The sequence below is a fragment of the Mus musculus genome, chromosome 3, assembly GCF_000001635.26.
Source record: "Mus musculus strain C57BL/6J chromosome 3, GRCm38.p6 C57BL/6J".
In the NCBI taxonomy this organism is placed as follows: domain Eukaryota; kingdom Metazoa; phylum Chordata; class Mammalia; order Rodentia; family Muridae; genus Mus; species Mus musculus.
The window spans coordinates 30,502,368-30,517,388 of NC_000069.6; the positions used below are offsets into that span (position 1 = coordinate 30,502,368).

General features: G+C 48.8%; 1 protein-coding gene across 4 annotated transcripts in view; it reads right to left on the bottom strand.

The window, feature by feature from the left end:
* Window positions 1-7,392, bottom strand: part of Mecom (MDS1 and EVI1 complex locus) — a 558,464-nt gene extending 551,072 nt beyond the window's left edge. For 3 of the 4 annotated variants that reach the window (NM_001370769.2, NM_001370768.2, NM_001361034.3), the window contains exon 1: window positions 7,063-7,392. In NM_001370769.2, coding sequence (NP_001357698.1) covers window positions 7,063-7,099 — 37 coding nt within the window. In that variant the 5' untranslated portion in view covers window positions 7,100-7,392. The remainder of the gene's footprint in view (window positions 1-7,062) is intronic. The other variant, NM_021442.3, reaches the window with a different exon arrangement.
* Between the last annotated feature and the right edge of the window lie 7,629 nt (window positions 7,393-15,021).

Here is a 15,021-nt window from a genome sequence, read left to right on the forward strand (position 1 = left end):
GAACAACATCAATTGCAAAATTAAATCATTGGGCAGATTCTTAACAGCTGTAAGGATCCTTCCCAGTCCTCCCTGTTACATAGTCATTGACTCCTGAGCAGGCCCTTGACAGAAGAATTAATACAATCTGTTTGCTAGATAATTTACCCTTTAGAATTATAATAAAATTAGCAGTCAATGATTAGACTGAACATTCAAACCAAAAACCAGTTTGCTGTTGAATAGAATAACTAAAGTCAAAACTAAGTAATTCTAGAATGAACACCTTTGAAGAGTCAAGAATTGCATTAAAAATTCAGTTGCTTCCCCTCCTCTTATAATGAAACAGTTCTTTAATGACAAAATACCTTAACAATAATGCAAAAGAACACATATCTGAGCCAGACTCTCCCCCCATTTTAATCAAGGCTATTATTTCTGAAAATGAAAATGGCTGAGGTCATTGTAGTCTATTTCGGGTTTGCATGAGTTGGTGGTATTTTTCCCTTGGCTTTGAGCTCTCTCCACGTTACCAGCTAAATGTTATGGGTTTTGCTATGTGCCCTTTCAAATCCCATTCTTTTTAATAATGGACTTTACACACATAAATTAGAGCAAATTCCACTTTCTTTCCTAACAACTCCAGATGGAGTCCACACTCAAAAGAGACCTGGTACTTGCTTTTCTAGAAAGAAAGAAAGAAAGAAAGAAAGAAAGAAAGAAAGAAAGAAAGAAAGAAAGAAAGAGAGAGAGAGAAAGAAAGAAAAAGAAAAGAAAGTAAAGGAAGGAAAAAATGAAGGAAAAGAAAGTAAAGGAAGGAAAAAAGGAAGGAAGAAAAAAAGAAAAGAAAGAAGAAAAGAAAAGAACCCACCATGGCACTGCATAGAGCTCCCATCTGCATAAAACATTGTGTGGCTGTCCAAAGAAGCGCTGAAAAATGAGTAAACGGTAAAATTCATATTGTTCTTTTAACCAAACTGAAACATTGGAATAATGTATGTATTGCATCCAGCTTACAAGAAACACGGAAAATGCCTAGAAACAAAACCCCATAAATGGATTCGTCCTCCTTGCTTTGTACATTTTGAGAGTTAAAAGATCTGTATTACCAGAAAAACCCTGATGGACCCACTGTTCAGAATTATCAAATAACTTGACACTGAATTCACAGAATTGCACACTCATTTTAGATATGATTAATATTTCGCTGACGTTCTGAACTTACCCTATTCTATTTGATTTGTTTTGTTCTAAGCTGCTATCTTTCTGAACTTTTTGTTTACTTTTATTCTGATTTGCTATCAAGTCCCATGAAATAACTCAACCTCTAACAAGCGTCTACCCACACCCTAGTATGAGAATGCCTTTTCAATACACACATACTGTGGCGTGCTGGCTGTTAAAAATTACTTAAGCTCTGTTTGTTTGTTTATCTTTTTTTTTAATCGACTTGCAAGATCAATGTATTAAGCTTTTATGAAAGAGGTGAAATAATTTTAAACACAGACACACAATGAGTTTATTTATTTAGAAACTTGTTAAATGGAGTCTGGGAATTCAAATATTCAATGTTGACATTGTACAGAACTGGCCAGGAGCCAGGCCCTGGTCTCCAGAGGGACCCATTGGACAAGGAATCCAGGCCTTTCTCTCTTCCCACTTGAACTAAAAAGGTAGAAGCCATTAGTTACAGCCACAGCAGTATCTGAACCACACTCAAACAATCTGCCCCAACCAGGGCACTTAAAGGGGACACAAGTGGGCTTCAGTCTTCAGTGCTCTGCTCCTGTAGTGCCCCACACCTGCAGAGTTTTGTAAACAGTCTCTCCCCTGTGCTGAAACAAACTTCTGTCCCTGGAGTTTCTTGCATGGCAGGTAAGCAAAAGCAGTTAACAACAAGTTTTTTCTCTGTATATATTAAGGGTGGGGATACCAATGTGTACAAACTAGGGGTCTGGAAGAATTCTGCCCTTCTCTGGCCCCTCCCCTCCCCTCCTTCTGTCTCCTCTACACAGCCAAGTTCCTTGAAACTCCTCAGGAGGCCAGAAGAGTGGGGAGAGGGAAAAATCTAATTTTAGAAAGAGGATCCTGGCTGGTGGGGTGGGGAAATGGTCGGAGAACTACTGGGTCATATCAGAAGGAAAAGCAGACCTGGGGCTGTTACAGAAATGCCTGGACAGCAGCTTCCAGTCCTGAATGAGTTAAACATCACCCCAGAAAATGGTGCAAGCATGGCCTCTTTGCAATGTTTTCTGCTTCCTCCAGACCCAGGTGCCCACCTCAGAGCCCTTCCCTCAGCCACAGGGAATGCCCTGCAGAGGGAGTGAATAAAGGAGGAGATGCACAAGAATGTTCTAGAACCGGGGACCGGACTGTGAGAGATTTACCCACGGTTTTCACGTGTCTACACTGTTATTGTAAACAAGGCAAGTGGTACACCAGACGCTGAGCACCCTGGAGTTGAAGAGGGGACGCATTGTTTAATCAAATCCTTGAGCTCAAAAGTATGCTCTGAAGGACCGAAGGAATGGACTCATTCCTGAGACTTTCCCTGCCCAGCTCAGAGGCCCCATGAGGGCCAAGTTTCTCTACACCCAGCAGTTTGGAAATGAAGAGTACAGGGTGACACCAGCTATAAAGAATTGAGCTCTGTCTAGCTCCTGGTACCTTAGAAACCGGAAATGAGCTGGTGACCAGACAAGCCAAGTCTCCCCACCTTGAGGTACTTTGGGGGATGCCACAAGAAAGGAGTCCAAGGTGGAAGCTCAGGGAGCTGCTAACTATGCCCTCTTGCTCCTCTGGCCCTCATCAGACCCAGCCAGAAGTCCTCAGCTGTGGCCTTCGTGCTCTGGTCTGTGCTGTAGCTTCTGTTAACCTGCCCCATACTTCCAAAAACAAAACAAAATAAACTCCCAAACGACCGCAAGTTTAAAAAGAAACTACTTACAACACACACACACAGGGAGGGAGAGAGAGAGAGAGAGAGAGAGAGAGAGAGAGAGAGAGAGAGAGAGAGAGAGAGAGAGAGAATGAGAGAATGAATATTCTGGAAAGACTGAATTTATATTTGACAGTCATTGAGTGTCCGTACACAGGAGTAGGCCCTGGGATGCAGGAAGAGATTTGGCTAGGAAGGTGTGAGTTGGGGCTATCCTCAAAAATTACAAGCTCACTCAGAAGACACAGAACAGAGGCACACAATCACCAAACCCTGAGACTCACAGTCCCAGCACATAAGGCTCTGCAGCTAATGAACCATCCACTCCCACGGTGTTGGGATGAGGGGAGAATGAAAAGCATAATTAACCTTTCCCTAAACACAGATCCAAAACGGGGTGCAAACCGCAGTGAAATGGTGCCTCAAAGTGCCAAATGAAATAAAGAAGCCCTAAGCCAGCCAGGGTAATGCTCAAATAATGGCGAACGACGCGCCTTTCTAGAAGAAGCCCCAGCCTCCTCCGTTGGGAGAACAATTTTTTCCTCGTGCAGAGTAGTCTGGAATAAACACATAAGCATATGCTTGAAAGCAAGTCTCTATTTCTCTATTTCGATGCAGCTTCTTAAGGGTGAATGAGCATGCAAGAAGTTCTGCCTAACCAGGGCTGTGAATTAACCTTAGAATCCTAAGGGTTGGCCTGCTAGAGCGAATTTAAACACGGGAGGCAGAGCGGGCTTGTACCTTTCCTACTTCGGGGCCTGTTCCCAAACAAAGATCAAGTACAGAAGTAACAAGTGCCTCCCTGTCACCGCCAGGGTTTTAATAATCTCATTGCCTTCTTAAGCGACTTCCGGGGAGACGTGCAATAAGGGGTTTACTGAATGTAATATGTTCATTGCTTTGATTGAAACCCCCGTAGGCTGGTACTTTGGCAAAGTGGGGTGGGTGTTCCTTCAGTATTTTAGGCTCTAGACCTGCAGGGCAGACCCCACCTCACTTCCTTCCCCCACCCCCACCCTGAGGAGAGTGGCAACAGGAATTTCTGGCAAGGCCCAGGTGCTTCTCCAGCTGCCCCACACACCCCAAATAAAACGGCTGAGAAGCCTCCTGGATGCCAGAATGGGCTTGCCTTATTTAGTTTTCTTTTCTCGAAGATGGAAATATAAGTCAAAGGTTTTAGGCAGTACAAATGTCAGTTCTCTTGCTTTTCCCTTTTAAGAAAACTTTTTACATTAAACCTTTCTACCTTCCCGTACGGTTTACAACGAAATTATTAGTTTCAAGTATTGTGTAAAAATTAGGTCCTATAAATTAGACCGAAGATAGAGCACACAATCTGTTCCTGTAACATCAGGGAGTATTTTCAAGGTATGTGGTCTCTGGTCTCTAACCATGGGCTTTAGCCAAAACCAAACTAAACTGACATCCACCAAAGACGTACACAAAAGAAACGGAATAATCAAGTATGGGAGAAAGAACTATTTGTGTGTGGTTTGTTTCTCTTGTAATGCTTACGTTTGCCACGATTACAGTAAATTGGTTTTGTCTTGTTTTGTTTCAGATATGCTGGTTACATTACCTCTTCCTAACTCAGGAAGGGGGGAAAAAGAAACAGTGACTGCAAACAGCTAAGTTTCCGTTGGATGATTGCACCGCAGGGGTCACCAGCCACCTCTGCCACGCGCAGTTCGGCAAAAGGAAATAGCGCTTTAAAATACAAAAATCCGTAGTTCTGATATGATTTCCTTTATTGCTCAGACGGTAGCTGGAAAACTGCACTACGCGGCGCCCGTGTCTCTGGAAGGCAGCCGCAGAAGCAGTAAAAGCCCCGCTAGTGGGAACCTGGGGCTCAGCAGGAAAAGTTCCTAAGGCTGGGGTCCTGCTCTCTAGAGAGCACATGGGCATCCTTACCCCACACGAGACAAAAATCAATGTGTCTCACATGCGGTGACTGACAAGTCTCATCAGATCAGAAAGGAGGCTCAGCTTCTGGACTCAGTAGTGGGCTACAGGGTGTACAGCTTGCTTAGCAATTAAAATAGCTAAGGCGCGCGGGGGCGGGGGCGAGCCTTAAGAAAATTCGAAAGGTTTTGCGTTCAGCTTTCGCTTCGTCGGATGCTGGGCAACCAAGCAGGGTGAAAGCCTTAGGCTTTCATTTCACAACTTACTGCTCGGTTGAAACGATCTCCCCGCCTCCTCTCAAATACACACACACACACACACACACACACACACACACACACCCCTAACCTTTGAAGTCTCAAAGCCATCAAGCATGTGTACATTTATTCCCTCTCAGAAGAAAATAAAGACTCAGTGAAAAGCCAACAGGAAAAACAGTTTCGCTGGCGCACTTTACACTGTTGCAACGAAGTGAAATGAGCCGTAGGAGCAGAGAAAGAAGCCGGCTGACTGACCGAGGAGGCCGACTGACGGCCCAGTATTTAGGTTGATCTCTGCGACCCGAGTTCCAAGAGAAAAGATGCCGCTAGAGCGTATGTGAGTGCAGGACACGAGTGCGGAGTGGCTGGAGCACTGGAAAGACGCCCGGGAGGACAGCGTCTCGCCGGGCGTTACGTTGCATTCCCCACACCGGGAATGCCGGGGGGCTACGACTGTAGCCGGCGCCGCTGTGCCAGGACGCGCCCGGTGGTGCTGCATGGAGCGCCTCCAGCCCTAAATTCCAATGTGCAAGGGATGGGGGGGTACGCTTGGGGACTTCACTGGGGCAAACATACTATCCACATCCTATCTTTAGTCTCTCTGGTCCGAAACAAAACAATTAAGAGAGTTCGAGATTCCTCAAGTCCAAGTGTGAGAGGCATGGGCGGCCTGGCCGGTCCTTTCCCGAAGCAGCTCTGATGTCCGAGGGAGTAAGAAGGCGGCAGGCTGCTCGTTGGGCCCCCTTCAACGCTGGGCAGAAGCATTTGAACAAACCCACCTCAGACTCCTACTAGTCCCTGCTAAGCAACCCTTCCCACCCTACCCTGTCCTGGAGTGTCACCCAAGCCTTCCCTGAAAGCGTGGGGGATGGTAGTCTAGTCCCCCATAGCCCCAAACCCCACTACCCTAGTCCCGCGTGACCGAGGCTGCTCCGCTCCGGGCAGACAGAGGGCGCCGGGGAGGACGAGTGACCCGGGACCCCGGCTGCACCCAGAAAGAGAACGGCAGGCTGAGCTGCTCCCCCTTGGTGGCCCCGAGTTCCGGCAGCCCGCCCCCTGGGGGTCACTCGGCGCCCTGCCAGCCCGGGCTTCTCGGGTCGGAGCGCGCCCTCCTGGCCTTACGGAGCAGCGTTCTCGGCTGGCCGCGCGCCCTCCACGCCCGGGCCTGAGAACGCCGGCGCGGCCTCCGCTCTCCCCACCTGCCGAGTGACTCTGCGGAGCCGAGAGCTCGGCGCTGCCGGGGTTCCCCCCACCCATCCCCAGGACCGTGTCCCCCCCGGCCCCCCTGCCTCCCCTTCCCCAGGGCTCCCGCCGCGTCGCACACGCCGCCGCGTACAAGGACCGAGCGCACAGCGCCCACTACCGCAGCCGCGGCTAGGCGCAGCGCCGATCGCCCGCGCAACTTGCAAGCGGCCGCCTCGCAACTTTTCCCAACTCCATCGCGGCCGGCTGCGGCCACAGCCACCGCGGCTCCCTCGGAGCCCGCCACCCGTCCCAAACCCCAGAAACAAACAGAGCTTCAGAAAGGCGCCCTTCCCCTGCCCGCCCCCCCCCCACCCGCTTCCCCCCTCCTCCCGCTCCGGGAACTAGCTGGTTGGCCAGAGGCGACTCTCCCCCGCCTGGGGGGGGAAGGGAGGGGAGGGGGACACACTCTCCTCTCCCCCCACCCCTTCGCGCTCACTCGCGCGCGCCCTCCTCCCTCCCTCCCAGCTTTTTGCTGCCCCCACCCCCACCCCGGAGTTGCCACAGCTGGTCCTGGTGCGGGGCTCAGGGCTACCGCGCTTCCACTGCGCCCAGAGCAGGAGCCAGGGCGCGGAGGCAGGAATCGGCAGGTTGCTCCGGCTGCCGGCTGCGCTGTGCCTGCCTTCCACCCCAGGCCCCCCGCGCCAAAGCAGCCCGCGCTCTCTCCCCGTGCGCTAGACACAGATACGCAAGATGGCAGAGAAGGGGGGGAAGCCAATAGAAAAGGGATATTGCACCTACTTGTGGCCAGTTTCCTTGCCCTGCCTTTGGATCTCATGCTGTGCCCAGTCCTGCAGCCGCTGCTGGGTGGTTAGGTTTTTTTTTTCTTGGATCTTTTCCTTCTTTTGCTCTCTCTCTCCCCCTCCCTTCTCTCTCTCTCTCTCTCTCTCTCTCTCTCTCTCTCTCTCTCTCTCTCCTCTGTCTCACACACGCACACACACGCACACACTCGGTCTTTCACTCTCTCTCCCTCCCTCTCTCTCTTTCTCTCAATCCACACTCGCTATCTCTAGCATTGTCAGTTTGGACACCTTCGCACATGCGCGTTAGACGCCCCTCCAACATCTCAGCGCCGCCAAAAAAAGTTTGGAGCGATTTATCACTTTGATTTGGAGATCTTGTCAGATGGCAATCGCCGAGGAGGCGGAGAAAGGGAGCTACGGGGAGGGCGGCAGGGGGCGGGGAGCGAGCGCGGGGAGCTGGAGGGGAGCAGACACTTCGCCCAAACGGGAAAAAAAATAAAAAGAAAGAAAGAAAAAGAAAAGAAATGAAAAGTCTTGGACAGAGAATTGATTCGTGGGGCAGAGGACTATGTCTGTGTGGGAGTCAATAAGCCTGCATTATAATTATTATTAATGTTTTCTCCACCATAAATTACATTGTCTGTAGGGGAACCGAGCGGAGGAGGGAAAAAAAACTTTAGGATAAATCTTTCCGTCTACACAAGAACTAGGCTGAGGACTGGACCGTGAACGTGTTATCAGAAGGCGAGAAGCATCTTGAACTTCAGAGCTCTGCCCTTGCTGCCGCTCTCTCCTTCTGAAGTTCCTGGGGCTTCCGCTTTGGATGAATAACCGGTTCTCGATTTTAGCTGTAATACCAACGGTAGCTGCCATCCTAGGAACATTTCAGTAGTCTGTTTCCATCAAGTAGCAACAATCGCCCTTGATGCCCAGGTCCCGCCGGGCTGAACATTTGACATCCAAGACCTCCTGCCTTGCCTAAGGTCGGCCGGCACCTTCCGGCCTCCTGCTGCTACCCAGCCCGCCTGCCATTTCCACTCACTCACTGAAACCTACAACCTCTGGGGTCACCAGAAGGAGGAAGGGGGGAAATTCCATACGCATACCTAGAAAATACAAAACGTACATTGTTGAAATGTGCCTAATTACAGAATTTACTAATGAAGTGTGCAGGCAGAAATGAAGGCGCAAGGGGTTAGGTGTGTTCAAGGTATGAATCACTCCCAACTCAGTATGGATTTTTCTTAGTACAACCTTCTTGCATTAAACAGTTGTGTTCAATACCTTCCACGTGCTATTTATGTCTCCATTAATATCTGCTGCAAATCCTGCCAGACACCATAAAAGAAAATTGCCATCTTTTCCGTGCGGTGCTGCTACCATCCTAAAACTCAAGTCGGAAGAAGCAGGAAAGTCCTGGTCTCTCCTCTGAGAGAGCAAGGACGAGCAGGGTTGTTGGGAACTCAGTTGCACCTGTTGGTATTCATTTAGTTTGAGCTCAGACTGCGGTTGTGAGAGAGCGAATATCTAGGTTCAATTCCCAGGGGCTTCGGTGGCCAAGCTTACAGGACCTACCTCATCTAAGAATACCCACCACCTTTCCCTCCCCAGAGCTGTGTAATTCCAGGAGCATTCAGACATAAGATACAGGTCCCTAGAGAACCAAGCTACAGCTCCCAAGGGAGACAGATGTGTAACCTTGAAATATGAGGGAGAGACAGGGGAAGTAAAGGAGGAAATGGCAGAGAACCGGAGTGAAAACAGCTTCCAGAGGAGAAAATGCTGGAGCCCACACACACATGAATCCCAGGGAATCCTGCCATCTCCATCTCCCCTCCCCCACAGAGGCACCTGGGATTTTACAAGACCTACTAGAGCTCTAGTGGCCTACTGCATGCAGGTGTATGTGTGTGTGTGTGTTGGTACTTTTAATATGTGCAAAGCTACTACTGCTTGTATGGATACAGGTCTACTACTCTAAAAATCTTCCCCAAAATCTACTAGCTACTCTGTTTAGGAGCGACCTCCTTCTGACCAGCAAATGTTCTCCTAGGAAAGGGGGTGTGAGGTTCTAGAGTTTTGCAGAGGTCAGATTCTTTAGGGAAAAGTTCTAGGCGAACAAACAAGGGCTTCATACAGCAGCTTCTCGTCTGTAAGAGACTTTGTGAGGAGCATTACTTGGGCCAGAACACAGGGGACAACCCAAGAGGATCCCAGCTCTCAGCACCTAGAATTGTTTGCCCCCCGCCCCCATCCCCAGAAAGTGGAATTCTCCAGGGCCTGGCACCTGGAGACAGCAGAGTATCTTAGAAAGAAAATTCAAGGTGGAAGATTTCATTTTGCTGGCCACCCTGTGGAGAATAAAAGCAAAACATAGATGTGGGAAGCAGCCACCCTCCTTTCTCACCTCCCCATCCACCCTTCTCACTTCCCCAGTTCCGTTCGCCTAGCCCCCAAGGAGTCTGCCAATACCTGAGTTGGATCTGGTGGAAGTTTTTAAGAAAGGAAGGGACCATGTTGCCAAACTCCGAGATTAAGAACAAGACCCACTTGGACTCTGGACTTATTTGCGCTTTGAAAGAATAAATCTTGTGGCTGACTGTAGGGTAGGGTGGTTTCAGTAAAGGGCGAAAGACAGAACCGAATCAACAGTCTCCAAATCACCAGATGCAAAGATCTGTCTTTTAAACTTTTACAGAAAGTTGGGATATTAGGGCAGTGGTAGGTGGCTGGGGTACCCACTCCTTCTGGCGTTTAAAGTCCCCGTCCTCATCTTTCAGTGAACTGGTCTTTTACAAAGGTCTTTCTAAAATTTCAGCAGAAGTGGTTGAATCCGGCTTCTTGTAACTGCAGTAGCAAATACAGTCTTTTGTGTCCTCAGGCCGAATCAGTATGAAAAGACGTGTCACCTTTCTTCAAAACATAAAAAAGTAAATTAACTAAATCAAAGGAGTCATAATATTTTTTTTCAACTTCGAAGCTAATTTCTTTTCTTTCTCTTTCTCTCATTCTTTTCTTTCACTGTCTCTTGTTTCCTGCCCTAAGTGTGCAGTAATTAAAAAGCTATGTTGATAGTTCAAGTGTGCTCAACCTGATGGAGCGAATGCCCTCAGATGGCTGTGGACCTTCACCGCCGGCTATGAGGTGGTTCCCTGCGGCTGCCCCAGCGGATTCTCATTCCCTGTCAAGTCCACCTGTCCCCAGTCCCAGGCGTGAGATCACAGCAGGTGACTTTCTGTTGCCACCTCTGGAGTTGCTAACACCTCTGACCACAGATCTAAGCAGTCCAGGAAAAGGGGGGGGGGGCTGACAAACTGGTGAAGTTGAAGCTGCTTTCTCTGTCCCCACACGCGCCTTTCCTTCTGCTCGAATTCGTTTCCTGGGGGACAGACTTAGGACAGACTTAGGACAGACTTAGGACAAGTTTTTCTTGCCTTTCCTTCTATGGAAACTGGCATTCTGGAAGTGGTGACAACTTGGAAAAATTCATGAGCTTAATAACTGTTTGGGTTTGTTTGGGATGTGTGTGTGTGTGCACATGTGTGTTGTTTCCCCGCCCCACCCCCGTCCTTCCTTTCTTCCTTTCTTTGAGCAGAAATGGGGAGATAGAGGTAGGAGTGGAAAGGAAGACAAACTATTGAAAAGGAAGAGGCAGGTCAGTATTCCTCTTTCCAACTGTGTCTTTAATTAATGCTAGAAACAGCAAGGAACCGGAAATGTTTTTTTTTCCTTTCCTGGCACTATAATTGAGCCAACCCCACAGTACCTTTAGAAGAAAGTTTGAATTCTTTATGGAGGTATTTCTTGGCCTATTGTCTTTGTGCAGTGAACTCTACATGCTATTGAATCGAAACCTACATTTGCCTGGCTACCAGAAAGATTAATTTAATCATTGTAATGTAATTATTAATACTGTTTACCCAACGCTGAGTTTCAGGTTGGCTGTTAAGAAATTAAACTCTCGCTGGGTGACCAGAGGTAGGCAGGAGTCTCTTCATGTTGAAATGAAACAGTTCTCTTTATTTAGTCTCAGAGTCCAGCTTTCGGCCAGGGGTTCAATTAGCCAAAATGGAAACAATTTTCATTCATTGCAATAACTCTCTCGTTCTGGGGATCGCTTTCAAAATATACACTTTATTATTATACGCTGACCTCGGTGGCGTGGTGTGGCAATAAAAGAAAGAGGCAGGGAGATCTATCTAGCCCCCTTGGGCTATAATTATTAGAAATTAATTGGGTTCAGGACCCTGGGTAGCCTAGCTAAATTAATAGCTTGTCTGGTGGTTTAAATCCGAATTTTCAGTCCACAGGAGAGAAAGGGAGAGCGTCACAGACATGAAATGCAGACCCAAGGGACGCCTGAGTTTACTTGCAAGACACTCATCTATTAAACAGTATCCAGAATACATTGGAGCTGGGGAGAGGGGGCCGGAGTAGGAGGGGGTGGAGGCGACCAGAAAGAAGAAAGCAGTAAAGACCAGGAGGGAGGCTGAGAGTGTACAGAAAGGTCTCGAGTTGATTTTATTCGATTTTTCTTGTCTGCATTGTTTTCGGGAGGGGTTGCATTTAGGGGTTAAAATCAAAAATAAAGATCCCGTGCATTCGGAGCTGTCGTACTGGAGTAAAAGTGAAAAGGGAGCCTTAGGCAAAAGGAAATTACTGCGAGCCCGCGTGACCTTTCAGGGAGGTAATCAATCAAGTGATCAACAGGGATATTTATCATCGCTATATAGGACGACTTCGGCCGGCAAGGGCGGGGTGGGGGTGGAGGGGAGAAGGAGAGGGTGGAGACACGCGTACATTCACACACTCGCGAAAGTTTGAACAAATCCGATGGGTCTCGAGACAGAACACACGGAAGCTTTTGGAAATGTTCAGACTCCCAATTCTGTTTGACATCCTCCGAACGAGAAACGAGAAACGCACACTTTCGTGGGTTTCGGCAAGGGCTGAGACTCGTATCCCCTGCCTCAGCCCGTTATACGAAAAGGTGTTAACTCTCAATCGCCAGTCCGGCTTGGCCTTGAATACGAAGCTACTGGCGGGGAAATCCGCGCTTCGCACCGCTGCAAGGCGAGAGCCGGGGCGCCTGCTAGGCTTTCGCGTACCGTGCATCTGGCCAGCGGCGAGGGGGATGCAAGGTCGTCCCTCCCAGCTGCATGCAGACCCCGCGACTTATAGTCTCCTCTTCCTACGAAATCCTTGCTCTGCAGCGCAGCCGTAATCGCGTAAAGCTGCAGGCCGGTCAAAAGCAAGCACATAAGGTTCGATCAGCGGCTGGCCTCCGCTGGCCAGCCACCTCCTCCACATTGTAAATGTCACCCTTTTGTAAATAGCGCTTTTGAGCCCAGTTTTCTTGGCAAACTGACCCTGTTCCTTCTCCCTGCAACATCCACCTGCTCCCAGAAGCCAAAAAAAAAAAAAAAAAAAAAAAAAAAAAAGGTGCGGGCTTGTAGGGAAGCGCGATGCTGGTTTTAAATCGTCACTGCATCAATCCGAACCTCCCAGGCTCCCCAGCCAGCTCGGAATGATAACGGGTTCTTTCTCAGAGTTAGTCCGCTGACAACTGGCCCTCGAGGCTGGAAGCTCCTGTACGAAGGGCCACGGATGGAGGTAATACACGCCGCCTCCACGGTGTGATCCGCGACTCACGCGGTACCCGACCGCGCCAGGGTGGCGCGGAGGCTGCTCGGGTTGGCAGCCCACGCGGAGCTCGCGCTCCCCCGCGCGTCTCTCTGGAGGCCCTCTCTGGGCTCCCGGCGCCGGGCGCGGTCTCCTCCCGCACAGCCTAGTCTGCGGCGCCCCCGCCTGGCTCTCTCCGCCGCCGCAGCTCGGAAGCTCCAGCCATGGAGGGCTCCAGCTGTGCACAGTAGCTGCCTAGGCTGGGGGTGGGACACAGCTGGGGCGCCCCAGGGAAGCGAGTTAGGGTGGGAAGGAACCCAGCGAGGAGGATTAAGACGAGAACAACTCCCGGCGCTGCTACCGGCTTAAGATCTGGAGGAGCTGCTACTCGGGCACAAATCTTTAAGTCCTGGGGGATATGGAGCCCCAGAAAGAAGCCAGACTGCTGGCGTGCAATGCCAGAGGCCCTCTTTAGATCTTTGCATTGAACAAAGAATCGTCTCGAAGAATGTTGCCAAAGTTTAATGTGCGCACGAATCACCTGGGGATCTTGTTAACATGCAGATTCGGATCCAGGAAGTCTGAGGTGAGGCTCAAGCACTCTGCGTTTCTGAGCTCACTTGCAGGTTGCGCGGATGCTCCTAGAAGCCCACCATTACTTGGACCATTACCACTATTAGAAGCTCAAAACCTCAGGGCCGGGTTAGACCGACCAACTCGAAAAGACATTTTCCCAGACGATTCACCGAAATAGTGCACTTTTGGGAAACACCACTCTTGAAAGTATCTGGCCAAGATTTCTGTCTTGTTAAATCACCTCAGCAGCTGAATCCCTGTTTCCTGCCTTAGTCGCGAAAAGGGTAGTGTCTGATTCTACTCACTTAAAACCTACACCTTCTCTGTCCTTTGTTGAAACCCGTCTCCCAGTTTTGTTGCCTTTGGATCTTAGAAGCCAAACGCCTCTAAGACCTAAAGGTTTCCCGGATCCCCCAAAAGGATGGGCAGCCCTTCCCCCATTCTCCCTCCGTTGCTTTCCAAGTCTCTGCCTTTTATTCCTCCCTGCTCTTACAGTTTTTGTTTACTCATTCCCTTCTTCGCTGTGGACATCCTGAAGGCGGCATCTTAGATTGAATTTTGAAATTTTCATCTGAAGCATGAGCATATTTCTCTCCTGCATAGCCATGTCTGCTGTTGCTAAGAGATAGCCATATTCAGATTTTATGGGCACTGTACATGAGATAAATCCTCATCCAGCAAGATCAATTCTTAAGATTTTTTAAAAAAAGAAACAAAGTCAAACATTTGACTGGCCCAGAACTTACAGAAATCCCCCTGCCTCTGCCTCCTAAATACAGAGATAAAGGTGATGACCACCACACTCGGCAGATTTTAATATCTTAAAGAGTTGATCCAACGAAGTTTCAAATATAGTATCCCATTTTAACCAACTGTGTGAATTCAGGCAAACAACTGAGTTTCTTCTTTGTATGGTTGAATAATTATGTACATCTTGCACGAATATTGTGGGGGTTAAAAATAATATACAGAACACTACGTATGGATTTTACTTTGTAAAAGAGACTTGCTCTAAACTCTGTTTTGAAAGTTAGAATAATGACAAGGATCCCTCTCTGTCTCTCTTTCTGTCTCCCCTCCTCAACGTGCCCCCTCCCCGTGTGTGTGTGTGTGTGTGTGTGTGTGTGTGTGTGTGTGAGTGAGTGTGTGAGTGAGTGTGTGTGTGAGTGTGTGTATGAGTGTGTGTGTGAGTGTGTGTGAGTGTGTGTGTGTGTGAGTGTGTGTGAGTGTGTGTGTGTGTGTGTGTGTGGTCTTGGGCTCTGTCTTCTCATTCACAGCTGTAATGGGATATTTTTTCTTTGGTCAGCGGGCTGTCTCTTCACACAGCAGAACCCAAGGGTTTGATGTATATGAAATTGCTGTAACTGGATCTTCACTTTAACATTGCAGCTTGAATGGGCACCAGTGTGTGCGTGGGTTTGGGTTACATACTCTCAAAAAATGCTGTGTGCACGAGAACTGACAAATCAGTCCCTAATACCAAGCTACTGTCAATATTCGATACAAAGAAGCTCCAGACCATCTTCCAGACAGGCTGACACAGCAGAACCCAGGAGAACCCAAACCACATGGCGAGAAGAGGAAAGGAACTGAAAGATGCTTCTCTTCTGCTCTGGCCTCACAAAAAAAAAAAGAGTCTTTCCTCACAACCCAACCAGAGAGGGTATTTGAATCAGTCTAATGTTTCTAGGTTACCCCATTCTCTGCCTGTGAGTTGAAAGCCACAAAGTAATTTCAACAGAAAGTGATTTTTAGCAAA